Source organism: Diplotaxodon limnothrissa, linkage group LG2 (assembly GCF_057381915.1).
Source record: "Diplotaxodon limnothrissa isolate DT_005_m linkage group LG2, D_limnothrissa_male_GT1.1, whole genome shotgun sequence".
Classification (NCBI taxonomy): domain Eukaryota; kingdom Metazoa; phylum Chordata; class Actinopteri; order Cichliformes; family Cichlidae; genus Diplotaxodon; species Diplotaxodon limnothrissa.
In genome coordinates, this window is record NC_140597.1 from 14,046,630 (window position 1) to 14,068,121 (window position 21,492).

At 37.4% G+C, this 21,492-nt stretch overlaps 3 protein-coding genes across 4 annotated transcripts; 2 read left to right on the forward strand and 1 right to left on the reverse strand.

Moving 5' to 3' along the window:
• Window positions 1–285: 285 nt before the first annotated feature.
• On the forward strand, window positions 286–3,407 carry LOC146638288 (uncharacterized). The gene is made up of 6 exons (XM_085363731.1): window positions 286–954; window positions 1,159–1,204; window positions 1,279–1,370; window positions 2,134–2,244; window positions 2,850–3,126; window positions 3,201–3,407. Exons 1-6 carry the CDS (start codon window positions 491–493, stop codon window positions 3,405–3,407), a joined length of 1,197 nt encoding a protein of 398 aa, XP_085219857.1. The 5' UTR covers window positions 286–490.
• Window positions 3,408–4,134: 727 nt separating this feature from the next.
• LOC146638289 (uncharacterized) lies at window positions 4,135–10,391 on the reverse strand. Its single transcript, XM_085367351.1, has 14 exons — window positions 10,320–10,391; window positions 9,226–9,329; window positions 8,934–9,008; window positions 8,340–8,556; window positions 7,953–8,028; window positions 7,437–7,748; window positions 7,228–7,309; window positions 7,051–7,148; window positions 6,597–6,794; window positions 6,022–6,275; window positions 5,669–5,797; window positions 5,467–5,604; window positions 4,622–4,724; window positions 4,135–4,352 (listed from the first exon to the last, which is right to left on the reverse strand). Exons 1-14 carry the CDS (start codon window positions 10,389–10,391, stop codon window positions 4,135–4,137), a joined length of 2,076 nt encoding a protein of 691 aa, XP_085223477.1.
• A 7,613-nt stretch (window positions 10,392–18,004) lies between these two features.
• Window positions 18,005–20,538, forward strand: LOC146638290 (uncharacterized). Of its 2 annotated transcripts, XM_085367372.1 has the most exons (4): window positions 18,005–18,114; window positions 19,036–19,135; window positions 19,458–19,553; window positions 20,033–20,538. In XM_085367372.1, the coding sequence occupies exons 2-4, from the start codon at window positions 19,052–19,054 to the stop codon at window positions 20,363–20,365; spliced, it is 513 nt and encodes a 170-aa protein (XP_085223498.1). In that variant the 5' UTR covers window positions 18,005–18,114; window positions 19,036–19,051; the 3' UTR covers window positions 20,366–20,538. The 2 variants fall into 2 exon arrangements, with proteins under 2 accessions (XP_085223498.1, XP_085223489.1); XM_085367363.1 differs by lacking the exon at window positions 18,005–18,114 and having other exon boundaries at window positions 18,947–19,135.
• Window positions 20,539–21,492: the final 954 nt, after the last annotated feature.

Below are 21,492 nucleotides of genomic sequence, written 5' to 3' on the forward strand. Positions count from 1 at the left end.
TTTTCTCTTGCGAGCTCAATTTTTACTGTGCTATTAAAACAAAAGATGTAAGAAAATAATAAATAAAATCCTAACCAGAAAATCAAAATACTGCAACAAATGGCATGAATTAAAAAATATACTTTTTTCAAAGAACCATAAGGAAATATGATAAAATAAACATTGGAATCTTATAGCCTAAGAATATTCAGTTAACGTAACTAACCTTGTGTTTTTAACTCACTTTTTGTTGGTGATTTAAAAATTACAAAAATAATTCTACTTTTTCCTCTCCTTTAGGATCTTCTCCTACATCATATTCTTCTGAGACTGCGTTCACGTTTAGAACATTGTCTTGAACACCTTTCCCCTGGATCTGGACTTTTTAGATTTCATTTGCACCCAGGAACTAGTTTTTCTACAAGCTTTGTCTGGTCAAGTTCAGGTTTGCCCTGTCCTCTTAGATGCATTATGTAGTTTACATACTCTGATAAACAGAGAAAAGGATAAAATGAATCTACATAGTGCTGTCATTCAGTTTGAGTGGGGACCTACTGGGCGACTAAGAATGGCTCTTTCCCCCCATCATCTTAACAGTCTTCTGGAACTGAACTTGTCCATCCCAGCCATTGCTAAAATTTTGGGAATGTCAAGAAGCACAGTATTCCGACGCATGAATGAGTTCAATCTTTCAGTCAAAGCACTCTATAGCAGCCTGTCAGATGAAGAGTTGGACCAATGCATTACAGACATAAAATCCAGGCAGCCTCACGCTGGATACCGGATGGTGAAAGCACTTCTTCAGGCCAGAGGACACAGAGTCCAGTACCAAAGGGTTAGAAGTTCTATGCACCGTGTTGACACAGCTGGTGTTGTGTCAAGGATGTTTTCCTTGGGATGCATTGCTCGACGTGCTTATTCCGTCCCAGGACCACAGTCTCTAATGCATATTGACACAAATCACAAACTGATACGGTAAATTATTTGATCTTTTGAAGTGAAAGATATTCCTGAGAATTTTTTCATCTGCAAATGTTCAGAACTGTATTTTGTTATCTTACTCGTTACTATATTTGCATCTGGACATACATAAATTACATCTTGCATTGCTTACATTTAAACACTTCAAAGTGATAATTCAAAAACTGATAAAAAAAACATTTTGTTTTCCCCATTCAGCTATAACATTGTGATCTTTGGAGGTATTGATGGCTTTTCTCGTAAGGTAAGTTTAGTTTAGTAAGTAAATCAAATGTAATATTTACATGGAAGTTTCCCATTGTTCTTTTTCCTATAAAGATTATGTATCTCGGTGCTGCTTCCAACAATCTGGCATCAACAACACTGGCATTCTTCCAAAAATCAATCGAGAAGTTTGGTTTTCCTCTCAGGTAATAAGTGATGCATTTTATTATGGGTTAGGTATTTTCTTACATACCTTTTGTAAGACTACATTTGGATATTTCATTAAAAGTTGTTTAAGATGATTCTAACTTGCCTCAATATATATATCTCTAATTTCAAATGATCGTTATGGTGACTTGGGGATATTTAAGAATAAAAAAAAATTAATTCAACACCTTTACCAAACACTGCTGTTATGTAATTGGATACAAGGGGTGAGATAGTAATATTTTGCCTCCTTGGCTGTAACTCCCTGACATTACAAGGGTAATCATTTTATGATGTCGGGTTCAGTGTTACACCATGATTTCAAATTCAATATCATCATCAATAAGAATTAGTATTATCATTTCAGAGTTGTAGGTAACCACTTTTAAATGCCATAGACTACTTATTTGTTTAATTTGATGTAAATATTTTTGCAAAAATATTCTAAAAATTGTCTCCTTACACAGATCATAATGATACAAGATGGCACTTGCGTAATTTCCAACAAATACAATAAATCTAAGTAATTACTACTAACCTGTGAAATCCTGAAAAATTTTTTAACAGCTGTGTTAAATTAAACTTCATACTGACACATGCTGGAAAGTGCATTCATGAGACAATTTTTCTGATGCATTCAAGAGCAGTAGCAATGAAAGATTTGTTTTTCAAACTTTGCTTAAGGCATATACTGTTCTTTATTATCAGATCTAAGTTTGTTTAAAGCTTCGAATGTTTTGGGGTACGATTCTTTGTTTTCAGGGTTCGTGGCGACCACGGAGGGGAAAATGTGGAGGTTGCACGGCTGATGTTTACTGTTCGTGGCACAGGAAGAGGCAGTTTCATTTCAGGAAAGAGTGTGCACAATCAAAGGTTTGTTCTCATAAAATACTGTCCACCTCAAATGTTTCTGACATAAGATGGAAGGTGTTGCATCTTTATTTCCATTATTTAAAAATACATACATTTAAAGGGTATAGTTTTATGAAAGTTTTACAGTAAAATGTCTTTAGAGAACAGTGCCCTATCCAGCATGATATACTTTCTGATATCTATCAGGTGTTCTTTTTTTTTTTTTTTTTTTTTTTTTTTTGGCAGTTTTTGTTGTTTTTTCTTTCAATTTCCATTACTTACCCCTCAAGGAAGAAAATATTGGACAGGTCCTACAAACCCCAAAGAGCCTTCAGGAATGTGCCCTATTTTTTAGTTATTCACGCACCTTTTTCAGTCTGTTCCTTCCTTCCATGAATGTTCATTCTGTGTTAATGGTCTGGTTGTCATCTCATGTTGCCACTGATCATTACAACCCTTTTGGCACCTTTTAAGTGATATGCCTGGGTCCTTCCTACATGCCCTGATAATGTATTATTACTGTTGTCATGCACACATTTCATGTAGGGTTAGAAACAAGCAGGGAATTTGTCATACACACCAAGAAAAGCCATACCTAATTAAATATTTTTTATATATTATTTCAGAATAGAGCGACTGTGGAGAGACCTCTGGGTGGCCGTTACATGCATTTACTACGATGTTCTTCACAACCTTGAGGAAGAGGGCCTTCTTGACATTTCAAATGTTGCACACCTCTTTTGCTGCCATTACGTCTTTCTTCCTCGACTGGAGGATGATTTGAATACATTTTGCAGTGGATGGGACAACCATCCACTGCGAACAGAAAACAACATGAGTCCCAACCAGCTGTGGGAGTTGGGTCACAGATATCACCCTGTTCCTGTTCCAGAAAACACACAGGTAAAGGTGCACATTTTTAGTACTCTGATTCCTATATACAATTATTCTTTCCTAATTTTGCTTGTTCGTTGCAGGGCTTCCAGATTCCAGACATTGACTGGGAGGACAGTGGCCTATCTTGCCATAACCATTCAAGCATTGTTGTTCCGAACACTGACTGTCCATTGACAGAAGAACAAATGACAACTTTACAGGGCGTTGTTAATCCAAGAGCGGCATCCCAGTCCTTTGGTGCGGACATGTACATTATGGCTGTTCAGTTTTGTCAGCAATTCATTTAGAATAGGAAAGCTACATACAGTTGCAGGAAAAAGTTTGTGTATCTTGTTGAATTTCATTAATTTCTGCACAATTTGGTCATGAAATGTAATCGGATCTTCATCACGGACATCTGGACAATCAGTCTGCTTAAACTAAACCAACTCAAAGAATTTTCAAGGATTTTTTCATTAACATAATTGTGTATAAGCAGTTCTGATTATTGTGACTTTGGTCATGAAATGGGATCTGATCTTCAAATTGTGCTGAAATCTGAGATTACACAGGGTTCACCAACTGTTTCAAGCTATAAACTTCGCTATAAGTAACAATTTTTAGTAAAGCTTCGTAATGTAAACACTGAAGAATTAGGAGAGAGGGAACTTAAAAATATTGATTCACTCAGAAAACTAAATAGAAACTGCTTGTCAGTTTGAATGTTATGTTGTAAAGCAATATTTGACTGAAGGCTGATGGTTGGAATGTTTCAAAATTAAAACAGCAATGTAAGTCAATCTTGTCCTTTTATTTTGATCAAGATGCATGCAAGATGTCATTGACAAGGTAAACTTTCAAGACATTAACAGTTTTAAAAACTACTTAAAGGCATTTTCAACCGAGAACTGAACCAAGAACCAATGTTGCCTGCACAGAGTAAATGGCATCAGAGAGGCCCAGTAGATGTGAACATTTATATTCCAAATCTTAAACAGAGACTTGTACACCACTACCTTGCATTATGGGAATGACTCAAATGAGTCCAAACCCTGAGTGGCAGGTTTCAGAGCAGGCAATGAGGTCTTCCTTAAAAGTTAAATAGTCCTTGTAGTGGTATGGAATGCGCAAGGTCTCATAGCAGGTGGCAGCAGTTGGATGTCTGCCATCCACTAGCTCCACTGTGAGACTTTTTGGCACAATCTCCCATCCAGTCCAGAATTTTAGGACATTTGTCAGCTCACTTGGTGTTGCTGTGAAGAAAAAAGAGGTTTAACAACCTTGAAAAAAATCCAACCAATATATTTTTAACATTACAATAATATTGGTATTCTACGGAGCCCCGCAGGGGACACGGGAGAAAAAAAAAATTAAGACGGACTTTTGCGAGATCTCGCAAAAACAAACTCGGGATCTCGCAAAAGTATTGCGAGATCTCGCAAAAGTCCGTCTTAATTTTTTTTTCTCCCATGTCCCCTGCGGGGCTCCGTAGTATTCCCCTCCTGCAAAATGGCAAACCTACCATTTAGAATAAAATGCCTCATGTAGCCTGTGATTCGGCATTTATTTTGAAGAGGACAGTCATCATCTTCATCTTCTGGCCACACGATCCGCTGAAGAAGGACCTGTAACAGAACAAAGTATACCCTTAAAAATACTGCTGCACATTTTTCAGATTTCCATGGATTTTGTCTCTTCTTGTTTTGGGGAGTTCCCTTCCCTATAGCCATATTTTATCTAATTAGTCACACCTGTTCTTAGCTCACTATCACCCACTTAGCCTTATGGTCCATGACTTGATTTCTTGAATAAATTTCTATAATAATCCATGTTTTGTGCTTTTTGTGTTCACTTGGATCCCCAAACCTCTACATAGTTTTGACTGTATCTTAAAAGAAGAAACTGTCTCAAACAAAAAATGAAAATAGAAATTAAATTTTTTTTTTTTCAAATTCAAACAACAGTAATGGCTAAATATATAATTAGAAAATGTGTATTACCAAATAATTACTAATGTATTTTAGTCATGTCTTTTTCAAATCTACAAAATCGTTTTCTATATGTAAATCATGCTTTTCGAGCAGTTTTATTTTTACAGGACTAAAGAAAAACTGCTGTAAAGATGTATGGTCCACAAGAATATGTTCATTTTTAGTATTTGTGCATTTTATTTGTAAAAATGAATACAGCTTTGTTATGGTAAGCTTATTATTTGATACATAATTCTTGGTAAATGCCAAATTAAAATTGCAATTTTTTCACTTTGTAGAATGACTCAAGTCTTCATAGTTTGCTTTGGACTACATTTTCTACAACGCACAGTAAAATGTTATTAATGAATACAGTATTTAGGAACACAAAATTTACCTCAGGATTCACAGCAGCCAACTCTTGTGGAAAGAGTAAGGGCACCGTGTCAGGTCGCTGGGTCAGCAGGGTCCACATATGGGTTTCTTTAAGTCCCCTTCTCAGCTGTTTTATCGACCTCGTCACTCTTCCAATGACCTAAGGAAAAACGTTAACTAAACAGTAACACAGAAATATTTTACTTACTTTTCAATTCACTCACAGAATGGAGTAATAATTTCTCAAACAGCCATCTCCTGTTGTTCTCTGTCAAGGGGGGGAGGTCCCATGCATATGCCAGATCCTGAACACGTTTTCTCTCTTCATCCGACAGCTTGGATTGCCCTTCAAGCTGTAACCCATAAGACAGTAATTCAGACAGAAACAAGAACTATAAATTCCTAATTCCTCATACATAAAATTTTTTAAAAAAGACAAGTTTAAAGTCTCAGACCATGTCTCAATGGCAGAGTTTTTGATTTAGAACAATTTTAAAGGATTAGTCTAGGTTAGACATGTTTATAACTCATACGGGGCAATGTATAAACGTTCCCTCATTTAAACATAAAAACCTACAAGCTGAATTGTCCCTCTCAGGTCTAGATCTGGACAGTCCTCGGGTGTAACGGTGGCAGTTTCAGGACTACCACCAAGTAGGACATGCACAACGGCTGGGCTAAGTCCAGATAGGCATGGGCCTCCATGAAGAAAGGAGTGCCCTACCATCCTCCCTGCCATAAGGAACATATCACTCTCCACAAGAAAGTGAGCTGCTGATGGTATGTAATGGCCTGGCTCTCCCTCAAAAAGTGGAGTAACATTAGAGTTTGCTATGAGATAAATGAAAAGAAAGGAAAAAAAAAGAAGAAGATTACTTACACACAATACAGAGGTTTTCACAAAATAAAGAGACAATTAACTTGTGAAAAGTTATACAATATAATGATCATCAAACATAGGTACGGTCAACCAAAACAAACTAACCAAAATTGATGCAAAAACCAGGCATCAGCTTCTCCATGCATGTTGATAAGAAAAAACGTATTACTCCTTGTCCGATAGCTGTATCCCCTGTTAGATCACCAAAATAAAATAATTAATACAAATAATTATTTCAAGATATATTTATGTATCATTTTCAGAAAATTTACCCTCAAGCCTGCACTCCAAGGGACGTGCCCATTCAACATTGGGTCTCTTGTAGAATGAGATGAGGGCCATGTCCTGATCAGCTACACTTTGTCTGATGTCCATTGTGAGACGTAATGGGCTCTCCATTTCATGCATGTCCAAAGCATTCTTTGCACATTCATATATGGCCTTTGAAGAGTCCAAAACAGTTAACCAGCCTAAAAGAAAATAGAGGTGATTATAATTGGATATAGTCTGTATATCAAGTTCTATCTAGATACTATTACAAAAAGATTATGTTTTATCCTTTGAAGGATTGTCTAAAGTAGTTTGAATATGAGGCTTTCAAAAATAAGAAATCCATTGAATGGATACAAACGAATGGTTTGATTTCCGGGAATTGTTCACATTAGCTGTTGATTGTTACTAATCAACACCTTCCTTACATAACCTGTGACTAAATGATTGACCTACCATCCCTGACTTCACAAGTAGTTCCAGATGGTCCTGGCATATCTGCTAGCCCTTCCTCAATTATTGTATCTTCATGCCCCTTTTCATTTCGTGAGCTACTATCAAAATATGTTGTTAAATTTCATTCAAGGCTTAAATCCAATGACAATAAAAATTGCAATTTTTGTTGCTAAATACCTTTCTCCACATGAAGAGGCATGCAGCTCAATGAGGTCAGAGTGAAACATATCTGTGCAGACAGGACACTGCTGCAATGGTGCTGTTGTGCAATAAATTTTAAAGGACAAAGTTTAATTTTTTTAACATTTAATTTTTCCTTCTAGCTAGCTCTTAACACTTTATGTTTTTGGGTAATATGTTAGTATGAAATTGTCAAAAAAACCTACATTCCTTTTCTGTAGGTTCATCACCATCTAAATTCACCACAGTACTTTCACTGGGAGTTTCCAAAGGAGGACAGGATTTTAGGTGTTCTGACAGAAGTTGCAGTGGAACACCTATGCCACACTTCTGGCATTTTGCTTTTGGCATGCATCTGAAGGACTCATCGCTTAGTGGTACAGGGTCATTGCTAAGTTCCTCTTGAATAGGAGCAATATATACATTTTTACCCCCACGACTGGCAGCCTTTAGGATTGTCCCTGTATAGCCAATATCAGCTGGAGGAACCAGAGAGAGTTTTCGGCTTCCCCAACCACCTGTATAAAAGCAAATTGCAGCAGATTATTCTGATCATGAAATATATCCAATGCCTCAAGAAAAGTGAAAAAGAAAAGTATCTTCAAAACTACTCAGAATTAGGAATTCACAACATGCGGTGAAAAGGAACTTGTCTTAAAAGTACTTATTAAACAGCAGGATCAGTTTCTAGTTTAATTACACAGTGCAGAATTCATACACACCCCCAGGTTTGAACAGCAGCCAGCCACCTGTTACCTCCTTCAGTTTGGGAAACAAATCATTCAGGGCGTCCCTTAACTGAAAGCAATAATACAAATACAATCTCTGAGTCCAAATAAATTACACATTTAACATTAATTATACCCCTGTATATACTAAGAAACGGTAAAAGAACCATGCATTTACAGTGCAAACTGGATATAATAAAAAAATCTTTTTCAATCCAAAATTTACAGTTACATTTTCATGATTAATGATGAATATCCAATAATAATATTATTTTTTGTAAATGCCACCTGTGACTTGCAGTGATGGTCACCTTCAATAACACTTTTATTAAGCGAAAACTTCTCAGTTTTGATCAGTGAATAAAAAGAATAAGTTTATACCTCTTCATGTGTTGTGCTCTCATCAAGATGTGCTGTTCTTTGACCCATCCCTGCCTGTGTGTGGATATATTTTTCATGTTCTGTTGGGGTCTTCTCCATTTGTTTTGGGAGCAAATAAAATACCACTTCAAGAGGTTTAGGCTTCTTAGCAGGCACCAGAGATGTAGCAGGGAATTGCCTTTTCCCCTTTCCTCTTAAGAAAATACCAGGAAAAGACCTGTCCCAAACATTTTAACAAAATTATTTAAAAGCAACTATTATGAAATGCTTTTTTAGTTTGTTTATACAAATTCAACACAGCACTAACACTGCAGTATACACAGAAACACGGAAATATAAAAATAATAATAATAATAATAATAATAATAGCAGCACCCGAAAAACACAAACATTCAAAAATAAACCAAAACATCAGAACTCAAAATACTGGGTCGAAACGAGCCAGATCCGTGACAGACTCAGAACTACCAAAAGTATATTTTTATGTGATTGACTGTTGTTGTAATTCAAGCCCTGAGTGTAGAGCAGGTAAGATATAAAGTTCCATCCTAAATTCCATGCTCATGCTGAGTGTTTAGTTTATGACTTTTTCACCTGGTCATTTCTTGCTGAAGGGATGGTCTTTCAGGGTTGACCAAGCTGGTACCCTGGCCACCTTGACTCTGTTCTCTGCAAGAAATAAAATCATATTCTCGTGTGTGTGTGTGTGTGTGTGTGTGTGTGTGTGTGTGTGTGTGTATATACACACACACACACACACACACACACACACACACACACACACACACACACACATATATATGTATATATATGTGTGTATATATATATATATATATATCTCAATTTAGTTGAATGTAGGATTGACTCATAAGTCTTGCTAAAGTACCTTGTATTCTGATTCATCGCAGCAGCAACAGCAGGAGTTTGGTTGGATGATGTAAGCAACTGCAGCAAGTGTCTTGCTGACCGAATAATTTCATCCTGCATAATCTGAAACGAACACATAAAGACAGAAACAATTTATAAATTAACGTTCGATAAAATCTAAGAATGTATCATTTATTAGATAACAATATGAATATGTCTAACAAAAAACTTGTGTGGAGCGAAGTTACATTCAATCAAGATGGTCTGGCATGCTACAACTTTATAGTTGTTAAATTCTGGGTACAAGTATACATACCCATCTTGTACATGTTTATTATTATTATAATTATTATTATCCTACCCAATTACATGTTTCTTTTAATCAGAGTATGCTGTTTTAATGACTTTACAATATCATTTACATTGCGTTCCTTACATTTTCCCAAATTGTATGTTATATTAATCCTATATTTCCGTTTTAATATTTCTAATGTTTGCCTTGTTTTCTTCACTGTCTGGTCTGCCTCTGTCTTGCCTGTATGGATGCATTTACACCGAAATGTCCCCAACAAAGGATGTTTTAATTCACCACTATTCCAGTGAAACACGAGTCTCCCATCTTCCTGCTACCGGTCTGGAGTTTTTGTTCACCAAAGCACACACCAACTTCATACTGACGGACAGATCACTGCCCTTTTGCCGCCTTGTCTGACCGTGTTTTGTGGCTTTGGTTCACTTCACCTCACTCTTCCCCATTCTTGTCATTAAATCAGGCTGTTCTGCAACCATGGCAGCCATTCACTCTATGGCTTTATTCGTGGTGTATTTTACCCCTTCACCAAAGGCCGTTCTCGTTTCCAACATTATATTTGCAGTGTTCGTCTATCTATCAATATCTGCGGAGTATTTTTTTAACGAGTATCCTATTTTCTAAAGCACAGCATGTAAAGGGTAGCTCGGTTAGCAGGATGCTAGCATGTAGCGCTTAGTGAGACACGCCTCAGACGAGTTGAGCAAAGACCCCGTCTGTGTACTTTATACGTGAGCAACGGATTTAAATAAAATTAAGGTTTCAAAAGACAAACTTGAAGATAAAAAAAAAAATATACTCACCGGAGAGCCGCCAGGGTTTGCCGCTGCCATCTTGGCGCTCCTAAATTCAAAACTGCTTCTGCAGACAGGCATGGGAGGCGTGGAAATTGTCTTTGAGTTAGTCAAACGTTTTCCTTAGTTCGAGTAGATGATAAAAATAAATAAATAAATAAATGGGATTTTAAGTAGGACTAGGCGTTCTGTAATGATCTCTATTTAGGAGAAAAACTTAATCACTCACCTCTAAACAGCTCTCTTTTAGGAGACAAACTGCTGGCTAACTGTGTCATGTGATCAAACAGCGTAATTTAATTGGCCGAGAGCCGCTCGACTCGATCTGGTGCTGATTGCTCTGGCTTGGGTCATTAAAGTTCATCACTTTTGCAGTTGAATTTTTGCAGGTGAATTTTTGCAGGTGAATTTTTTTGCAGGTGAATTTTTGGCAGGTGAATTTTTTGCAGGTGAATTTTTTTCAGGTGAATTTTTGCAGGTGAATTTTTTGCAGGTGAATTTTTGCAGGTGAATTTTTGCAGGTGAATTTTTGCAGGTGAATATTTTTGCAGGGAAATTTGGAGGATAAAAATTCAGTGTCATAAATTCAATGTCTAAAAATACTTGAATTCTGATGATACTATATTTCTTCCATACAAGGTGCGTTCCCTTCACTTCCTTCCCCTGTTTTTTCACCAGTTCTTTGTGTTCGTAATGTTCAAATTTTGCAGTTAGTGGTCTTAGATCTTTAATTTTTGGTGGACTCCGTAAAAAAAGATCTGAGCGACTGTCATAAAGGCCTAATGTTTGTTCAGGACTGTAAGTAGTATTTTTACTAAACTGCTTTTATTCTGTAATTCTTTAGCTAGGAACTCAATGAGTATAATCCTCACTCATTGGTGTTCAGTGGTGTTCAACGGCAATCCTGGGCATTTAGACGAGGCATTGATTTGTTGAGCACAGATGGTCATGCCACTTGTTAATTAAAGTATTCCAGTTTGTCCAATTTGTTAGATTTAAGAAATGGTCCAAAAAAAGGAAAAGACTTATGTCCTTAGCTCAGTAGTTCAGTCCTAAAGTGTTGTTTGTTTCCAGCAACAGCACTGTCGTTTCGGGCCACATCATACCTTTTTAAAACTGCTACTTCAGAGATGACGAACTTAGTGGAAAACTTGGAAAATCTACATTACTGCTATAACTTGGTCAGCATCAGGAACACAGATGGATTTCTACCATGGACAATTTGTCATGCTGATGCTTTGTACTGCGTTGTGTCAGGTGCCTCCTGTGTCAGGTAAGGTGTTCTGTAACACTCTAGCTGGGAATATGTTGGCTGCTGACAGATTACGGCTATGTTTAACAGATATGCAAAGTCCTCCTATGGACATTCAAGGGGAGAGACAAACAGTAACATACTTTGCAGGGTTAACCACCAGGAGACCTGGCTTTGCCTCCTGTTGGGACCTTTGTGTTCTGCACTTTGTTTATTTTTTCTCCCTTGCTTTTCACTTTCAGTTCTTTGAGTTGTTGATTGTTAGTTTTAGCCACTAAAAGCTACTTACTTGTATTCTCACCCAAACCTAACAAAGTAGTTTTTAGTGTCTCATGTCACAACCCAACAGCTGGATTTCCTTTTGTCCTGTTGTTCAGTGACGGTGGCAGCACACTGTGCCAGTGCTCAATGAAAGGCCTCAGAGCTCAGTTTCTATACCTTTCTTGGACTTTGGTTACTTTTTGGTTTGAGTTTTTACACTAAATAAACTGGATACATCATTTTTTTTCATCCAAGCACTCATTAACACACTGTACTGGTTTGTTTAAGTTATTTCCTTGTTTCTTTTATTTTAATTTTAATTTTAATTAGCATTTTTCTGCATCTCACTTCCCATTATAGCCATGAGGCCCAATCTGTGACACTTACAGTAACCAGGTAACAGCTTTAAATAAAAATCAAACAAATGATATATATTGGTTTGATACAACTTATGCCTCAATCACCCCTCAAACCTCTAAATGTGAACTTTTTCTTCCCTTTTAACCAGACGAGCAGACTGATGAAAAATTATGTTCAAGGTCACAAATAAAATTGGAAGATTTGTGATGAGGTACGTAAAGAAACATAAAAATAATAAATAAGTGGTGAATATATCACCACCACGAGACAGTTGCTGATGCAGTGCAGAGAAAAATCTTTTTATGCATTTTTATGCTTTAAAGATGTCCCGAACAACAGTAACCCTGCTCACTGACAAATACGGCGGTGTTAGCAGTGACTGATTGCTTGACGCAGTACCCACTGATGGCCCTGGTATTTTATACTTGGACAGCAGTGACCTAAGCTGACGCAGCAAGGTTTTTACAAAAACATTGATAAAGAAATCTATGGAGTCATATTATATCTGTGCAGAGTGACATTAACCTCCTAGGACATGGCGTCCACATATGTGGACATCACATTTTTGGTTATTTAGACCCAAATATATCCACTTACGAGGACATTATACTGCTACTGTTCTATCGAAATTTTAAACGAATATCCTCATATGTGGCTCTCATTTTTCTTAGAAACAAAAATTGGGTAAAAAAAAATAATCTGGTAATTCTTTGTTTTTACATTCATCAGGCCCCAATATGCCCAAATATCAAAGAAAAATTAAAAATACATGCTGTGGAAGAGTTCAGGTCTTAGGAGGTTAAACATTGGTTAGTATGCCAATCCCAAAATGACAACCCTGCTCCTGCTGGGACCTTCAGGTACACACGAATTAGCAAAACATTATAGGTGTTGCAGAACATCATAGAAGCTACAGTTTGCTGTGGTTTCTGGGATATGTTAGGTGATCATCAACATTCTGCTTGTGCAGTGTCAGACGAACGGAAAAACTGGCAAACAGCCTGAAAGACTTGACAAACAAAACTGTTATGGTAAGATGAGAAGGTCAAAGTGTCTGTGAATTGGGAGAGCTTGTGATGCACCAGTGCTAAGAGCCACCACACCCGCCAACAGACCTGTTTTCCCAGGTTTTGTCATTATTCCAAGGCCATGATTCCATTTTAGTTCTTCTGGGAAACCTATGTAATTATGTAAATGCGTAAGCCTCAACCTTAAGTAACATGTATTCATAAGTTTGGGAAACTTGCTGAAGCTACGCACATGGACAGAGTGTCTGAAACACCAAATGCAAAGAGAAGCAAATGGTGCAGCGTGATGCCATCTCCCAAACTCCTTACTGCCACCCAAAGAAAAATAATACGTTAAAATTTTATTAAAAATTCATTAAATTATCTAAACTTTGGCGGCTCCAAGTGTGAGTGCACTGTTTGCAGCAGATATTAGCCAGGGAATATGATAATATGCAGTACTGCATGAAACACTATTGCACTTTAGCCTTCATCAGCATAATAAATATACACTGTGCAATTAAAATTCACACTGATAATATCCGTTCCCATCTTCTTCCAAATTGTGCCGTTAGTGTGCTGTTCATTCCTGTGCAGGCAAGCTGTATTTTCTGCATTCATATGGTGGCGTTTCTGTTCTCTCCTACTCTTTGAGACCTCTCTCTGCTCCCACAGCTTGTCGCCATAAAAACAGATGGCTCTCCTGCAGACTAGCATCCCTATTGCTTCTGCAGAGGATCGTAAATTGAGCCGCAGTGGATACAACACAGTTTCATCAGGGCCACAATATCTTGTCATGCGAACAGAACGTGGAGCTGAATAATAATACAACACAATGTCAGGCAATGACAGACACCTCTCCAGGGACCAGTCGTGTGACCCAGGAGATAGAGTGTGTTTATGTGAGTGTGTGGAGGGAAAAGTGTTTCACTGTCAGAGATAAACAGAAGGAAAGTAAACAAAAATGTTGATCTTAGTCTCTTTATAAACGCTAATGCTAATAAAGGTAAATGGAAATTAAAGCGAAGGAATAAAGCAGCATCTCACCTGTGCACTATACTGCATAGTGCCCCTGTAAAAATCAATAGAGACACCAGATCTGAGCAGAATTCAGATGTTTAGTTTATTATTTTAAAGATATTTGACATTGTCAATAACAATGTGGCATATCTGGAAATCTCCTTCTGGGAGCTCTGACAATGGAACTGTTTGGGGGCAAAGCTGCACTGACAACAATATAACAGTAGTTTAAACTCCATACAAGTAACCTGATCATTGTTTGATAGAACACAATCTACAGCTCCCTGGATAACAATTTGTGACAGCATTAATATGTTATTCCTGTTATATACATGCAGAGAAAATTACTGTGTGATTAATGTGCATGCACCATTGAGAAATAACATGTTTTTTTCATCACAGCTGCAAAGAGCATTTTAATGAACCTTATAAGACTTGCCAGACTTTCTGCTAGCAGATGGTCCTTACCAACTACAGCCAGTTTATTTCTATAGTTTTTGCATCACTCCTACATCTCATATGAGAAGTTGACTGGATGGTGGCCTCCAGCTGTAAACCCTGAACGCTGAAGCAATGGGAAAGTGTCGGGTGACAAAAGCCACAACTTGGCCACAGGGAAAAAGCAGACAGGGCCAAACAAAGGCAACAAGATTTCAGATCCAAGTAATGAAGATCGTAAAATCAGCAGTTGTGTGGGAAATGTACCTGTGTGGAGGGATTAAAGCCAAAAACAGCTCCATACAGTCAGAGGACACAGCAAGACCAGAGAGAGGAATCATTTGAACAGTGACACACAAATTTGGTATTGACTTTGTCCTGTTACTGTTATGTTTTTTTTTTCTTTTCCCATTTTCAAAATGTTTAAAAAAAATGTTAAAAAAGTTAAAAACACAATATTTCAAAATATACCAAAATATAATACAAATGATTATTCTTAACCAAAATGATAAAGGTGGCACAAAAACATGCTGATTTTACCACGGGTCATTTTTGACCCACTTGGTCCAGTCACTCGTGCATCTAAGGGTTCAATTTGATGCCAGTGTGTCATGCATCTATAAGGACACTCACTACTACTGTAACCCAGTTGTGCGACACTATGAGTAACAATACTCATGCAAAAAGTAACAGCATTTTTGTTTGGTCAATTATTTCTTTGTTGTAACAATGCTTCTTAGTAAAAAAAACCCAAAAAAACCCCACTTATACCATTGGAATGTCTTCCTTTTAAGTGACACATTTGAAAGGAAAATGCATTGCCCTTACAAATGTGGATTGCATTTGCAACTCCAGATTGAAAACCAAGTTTAATATAACAGAGGATGTCAGAGACAGGTCGCAAAGTAGGTGTCCCAAAAAGACGACACCACGACACAACCATTTCCTCACCCTGTCAGCACACAGGAAACACAGACAGTCTTCTACAGATTTGCAGTCAGGTGTGCAGGACAATATGGCCGACGGCTCTCTGTCCACACTGAACAGACTCCACCGCAAATCTCCAGTGTGAGCCACGACTACCCTTCACCTTCAAATTCTCAAATTTACGCAAAAATGCAGAATTCAAGCAACACATAAGTGGCATAATTTCTTATTTATTTCTGTGAAATGAATTGCTGAGACTAACACGTTTATTTACTAACATGGTTGAAGACCCTTTGTGCCATTTTTACCTCTGCACCAGAAGTCACGGATATGCAGCAGCAAGCCTTCTGACTCTAAGCTAACACGGTTCGACAAGTATTAAGCAATCACTTCCTTTTCCTTGCAGAGGAGCTGTAATGTGTTTTGAAGGCTGTGAGTAAACTGATGGGATCATATCAAAGGCACAAAGCTGCTGGAAAGAAGCCTGTGAGCGAAACAAAGGCCCTCTGGTCCCCAAAGAAGCAAAGCTGCAGTGCTGTGACAACCCAGAGAAGGACAAGTCAAAATGAATTCCCCTCTCTGTGATTGACCTGCTGCAGAACTTGTCAGAGCTTGGCTATTGCAACCTTAAGACAGCATGGATCAGACATGGCTGGGAAAAAGACATCTAATCATTTGCTAAAAGAAGAAAGGAATATGGAAAAATGTGCAAGACAGAGAAAAGACTGTTTGATTTATGAAGCTTGATGGAGCTTATCAGCAGCAGGCAAACAGTGAGGAGACATCAAGTTGACAAAGTAAAATTCAAACTGGGAGTCTCGTAGGAACGAATTGACAGTTATTTCCTGTAAGCTCTGGAGAATGAACATTTTGGATGGCGTGGAAAATCTCAAAGATGAAGCTGAAAGCTGAACTTGTTCCAACACTGTAAGGCGAGTTCTGTTGTGAACTGGATCTATAGAAACACAGTCAAACTGAGCCGAACTGCATCAAAATATAACAGGGTCGTTGGATTATGGGATGGTGACAGGATGGACAAGGAAGGTGAGACAGACGCCAGTCTATGAAATTAATATTTTAGTTGTACAAAACAATCATTTCTTTTTCTCTTTGGATGAAACATTCAGTAGTACAACAAATTTAAATTTACTTGTGTAACACTCAATATTTTTGGTATGGCAGAAAGGCAGAACACAGCACTAACATTAACAATGGATGAATATTAGTTTAATGACCCTGGTTTAGCAACAAAAAGACATTTTCATTTGTCAAAGCTGAAAAAAAAAACACACAGAAGGAACTAATGACATCAGTGAGGGCTCAGCTCCATTCAAGTGGTCCCCAACAGGAAATGAATGAAATCACTACTGTAGCACTGTGGGGCAGCAAAAGTGTCAGGATCAGCAGGGTGAAGGACACATGGAGTGTAAAGGAAATTGGAAATCACTTAAAACAACATGTGTGAACGGGTTTTCTTTGGCTATACATTCATTGTTGTGAATAGCCGTGTGATGAAGGCAGGAGAGGACCAAACCGCAGGTTCACAGAGGCAAAAATAAACTAAAAAATGCAGCTTTATTGCTGGATGACAGAAAGACACGACAAGACAGTGGAAGCAAAACTAAACACACTGAACATAGAATGCGAGATTGTCGAAATAAAACAAGAACTTAGTGAGATATGAAACACATGACGGACTGGGGAGACAGGATGGAACACAGGAACAGGTAAGGGAGACAAAACAGAGATACTGCTAAAAGTGCGAGGGAAAGCGAGATGGGAACACAAGAGCGAGAGAGAACAAGGAACCTAGAGAATCAAGAGAGCACAAGAGGGACATGTAGGGCTGGGGAAATGTGGGATGAACATGATAGATGGGGGAACATGGAATGAAACACACACACGCAAACCCACATAAAGCCACAAACACAGAGAGGGATGCAGAAGACAAAGACACAGGGGGACCTAAGAACCAAGAAGCTAAAGAGAACAACCTAGGCATTAAAGAATACACTCAAGACTAAAAAAATTAACTTAAACATAAACCAAATTACAAAAATGACATCAACATACAAAAAAGAACTCAGATCGCTGGGTCAAATGACCTAGGACCATGACACTCATACACAATATGAGGACAGTAAGAGCCACTGTGGAGGACATGCAGGGCAGCAAATGTGTGAATTTGATCAAAAACATTCACAGATCATGTATCAGTACACTGTAAACCCCAACAGTCCACCTGACTTATAAAGTTTGTGGATACAACAATTAAAATGCGTCACAAAGTTGAAACAACTTAAAACTTTTCTGTTCTCTTAACGATTCAAACAGTTATAATTGTACATGGCTTAGAAGTTAAGAGTAAATACTGCTTTTTTAATTATGATTTTTGAGTAAATGTTTTTTTTTTCGAGCTCCGCATTTGTACGTCATGACGTCATGACGTTTTCTCTCTAACCTGAACGACGTTGACAGAAAATTCTGTTCAATATGGCTGCCCTTCTCGAGCGACCGGAGAGCACATTTGGAGAAACTTGTAAGTAAAACGGAACCTTCGTTATGTTTATTTTTTCCGTAAAAAAGCAAGTATATTAATATGTTGCAGCCATTAACTTGTTTTTGAATGCGCCGTTGTGTTAAACAGCACAGACCCAGGTAGTGAATTGTTGTTCGCTGTTGTTCGCGCTCTTTTTCAAACCGATGATATCGTCAGTTTTACAGTTTTAACCGATTAAAACACAGTTTTAATAAGAATTGCACATAAAGAAAGTGTCTTAGTGATATTTTAACGACCCATTGCCAACGCAAGAAAGTTGGCGTTTTTACAACAGCAGCCTCATTGTTCGGCCGGGTTTTTTTCTTCTTCTCATTAGCATCATTCAAAAGTGACTTAGCTAGCAGTGGCAACTTCTATCTTAAGCAGCAGCCTGTAAAAGAAGTAGTTTGTAAGTAGAAGTTCTGTGTAATATTACAAGTATCTCACTGATGTATTATGTACTATTGCATAACAATGTGTCTTTGCAAAGATTTATCCCGCAGTTTGGCTTGGTTTTTTAAAATAACTGCAGTGTAAATTCATATGTATTCTGTGCTTTTTTTTTTTTGCTTTTTTTTTTTTCCAACTTAACAGAATTTATACATGGTGAGACAATGTTGATTATATGGTAAAAACTTAAAACTAAAAGAGGGTTACTGTTTACCATGACTAAATGGAATGATGGCCTGTGACTTTGTAACATCTGAAATTCTTACCTATGTTTTGGACTGTTGGATGATCGGCCATAGAATTCAAGACTGCACTCAAATTAAACAGCAGTAATTGTAAGGTGTTTTTTTTTTACCATGCTAAGTGTTTATTTTGTCATGAAATGTACAGTGTACTTTTGAAATTTTTGAAAGCTGTAATGATGGCTGAGTATATAATTATCACTGACCAGTTCTACGCTGAACTTGACAGACACACACCACGACTTATGGCTCTATACAGACAGAAGGCTGCACGGACTGGCAAGATATCAGAGGCTCTGCGAACCATCCTGAATCATTATGATCTTCAGGTGAATATTGATAATGATAAAATTAACACAAATTAAAAGTTTCACTGATAAAAACTCAATTTTTCCTTGCTTTGAACATCTGTGTTTTATACAGATTACAGCTCTGATCTGGTATGTTACTTTAAAATACTGTGTAGGATTTTTGTCAAATGAGTAAGATACAGACTCTTTGTCATAAGAGACAGAAAGGTTGTGTCTTAAAAGAAATGTCTCCAAAATTATGTAGAGTCACATGTCATGCAGTTTCATAAACATGTATTCTCCCCAAAAGAATGACACCTGAAAACTTTGTGTTCAATGAACTTTTCTTTTCCCTTTTTAGGAGGCGCCTGATATCAACGTGAAACGCACTGCAGTGCTTCGTGCCCTTCCTGTATACCTGCGGGAGGAGGACCCAGAATTCTTTAAGACATGTAATGTAAGTGTATTTTTGCATCACTTAAATTCTGCCAGTGAGATAAAACACCATGGATTTTTTTAAATACAATTTAATACCCTAGCAGCTACCAAATTGTACAAGCAAAATACCCTCTCTTTAGAAAACCCTCACACACACACACAGGGTCAGGAGCAGGGCACAGGCGTATCACAGCACTTCGGCTATGCTGCAGGTGGCCCCAAAAACAAGGCTGAAGTCAAGATTTAGTTTCTTTTTGAGATAAAGTCATAAAATAAAAAATGACTTCTTTTTTTTTTTTTTTTTTTAGAAAAGTAACAAACATACTAATTATGTAATGCAAGAAGCTAACGCGTTAATGTACATTTTTCAAAAAAGTAGAGTACCCTAACCCGTTACAAAGTAACCCACTACACTGCTGAATTTTTTGCTAGATTACAGGTCTTGCTTGTCACATTCTCTCAAACCAACCTTACTTATTGATACTGTGTCTATTCCAGGCGGACACATTGGATGAGTCGACCCTCATTGACACTCCAGTTGCCCTTCTCACAGTGGTTACCGACGGCGCTTCCCAGACCAGTCCAGTCCATTTTACTTCCTCAAGCATGGCCATTGTGGTGGAAGGCGACTTGGTGATGCGTGATATTCCCAGATTTGCAGATGCATTTGCCTTATTGTTTGGCTTGATCTATGCTCTGCATTTAGACTACCCCAGGAAGCTCGTTCACACATTTACCTTTGTCCAAAAAATCTTCATGGGGCTTGTTGACGGCAAACCTCTGAAACCCTGCCTACATGCTCTTAAAAATGATTTGTTGCTGAAAGAGTAGTTCTGGAAGGAATATAAGGCAATGTTTGTTAGGACATGCACTCTGTTACTGAGCACTTTGTTTTAAGCACTTTATTTAAAGCACTTTAAGTTTACTACAGACTTTGGGTGGATTTAACTCCATCAGTTTACCTAACTTTGCTCTGGTTATTTGGAAGATGATCATCTTTATTTGTACCCATTTTATAAAATTGTTTTTCATTTCTTTTTCAAACAAAAGTGATTAGTATTTGACTTTTTATTTTGAATTTATGTATTTTGAGAAAGATGCAATTAGGACTGATGTTGTCCTTTGTGATTTTATAAAAAGATACATGTTCTACATTGAATTTATAATGCTCACTTTATGGTGCCAATGTCCATGTTAGTGGTTTTATAAAAACACTAAGTGATGTTTTTACATTTCCATAAAAAATGTTAAATAAACAAAATGTAAAGTAAATGAATTTCTCTAATTTTTTTTACTAGTCTACACTCAAACATTTAATAATAAATTTCTTTTAATTAATAATCATATAATTTGCGTTTAGTTTGTAATATAATTGCATTGTGTTGGATCAAAATAGTAAACTACAAAAAACACAAAAATATTAAAATTAAAGTATATAGTTTTTAAGTAAAGCTCAATTAATAAAATAAAAATATAATTTAAAATTTTTAAGTTAACAATAAATACAAATTTTGAGTACCCCATACTTAGAAAAGATGAGTTTGTGTACTTAAAACTTTTGAGGTAATCAGTTTCCACAAATGTTTTAAGTTCAGTCAACTGATTCGGGTTTACAGTGTAGGCTTGCAGCGATGCATCATGTCTTTCCACTCTCCCTCTTGCAGCGCTCTTTGTTTTGCATGTATATGATCATGTTTCATGTCCCTCCCTTAATAAGATGGCCCTTGTAATCCCATCGGGACCTCCCCCACCTGCCATCCCTTCTCCTGTCGCAGTAATGCACCGGATTGATCAGGGAGATCCATACAATTATCCAGGCGTCAAAGCTTTTAAGTTAGTGTCCTTCATGTCGACTAATGCTGACTCAGTGTGCGCGCTCTGCCTTCAGCTGCACTGATGACAAACCAGCCAATGAGGCTGTATAAAAGGCTCTGAGACTTTATTATTCCTGCAATATT

Bases quoted from the DNA above. Each gene is read 5' to 3' on its own strand.
- LOC146638288 (XM_085363731.1), top strand. From the start codon at position 491: ATGAATCTACATAGTGCTGTCATTCAGTTTGAGTGGGGACCTACTGGG. The intron at 955-1,158 runs GTAAATTATTTG...TTCCCCATTCAG, and splicing joins ACAAATCACAAACTGATACG to CTATAACATTGTGATCTTTG. The intron at 2,245-2,849 runs GTTTGTTCTCAT...ATATTATTTCAG, and splicing joins AAGAGTGTGCACAATCAAAG to AATAGAGCGACTGTGGAGAG.
- LOC146638289 (XM_085367351.1), bottom strand. From the start codon at position 10,391: ATGCCTGTCTGCAGAAGCAGTTTTGAATTTAGGAGCGCCAAGATGGCA. The intron at 5,605-5,668 runs GTGAGTGAATTG...GTTTTTCCTTAG, and splicing joins AGAAATTATTACTCCATTCT to GTCATTGGAAGAGTGACGAG. The intron at 4,353-4,621 runs GTAGGTTTGCCA...TTTTCTTCACAG, and splicing joins GAGGCATTTTATTCTAAATG to CAACACCAAGTGAGCTGACA.
- LOC146638290 (XM_085367363.1), top strand. From the start codon at position 18,947: ATGTACAGTGTACTTTTGAAATTTTTGAAAGCTGTAATGATGGCTGAG. The intron at 19,136-19,457 runs GTGAATATTGAT...TTCCCTTTTTAG, and splicing joins TGAATCATTATGATCTTCAG to GAGGCGCCTGATATCAACGT. The intron at 19,554-20,032 runs GTAAGTGTATTT...TGTCTATTCCAG, and splicing joins AATTCTTTAAGACATGTAAT to GCGGACACATTGGATGAGTC.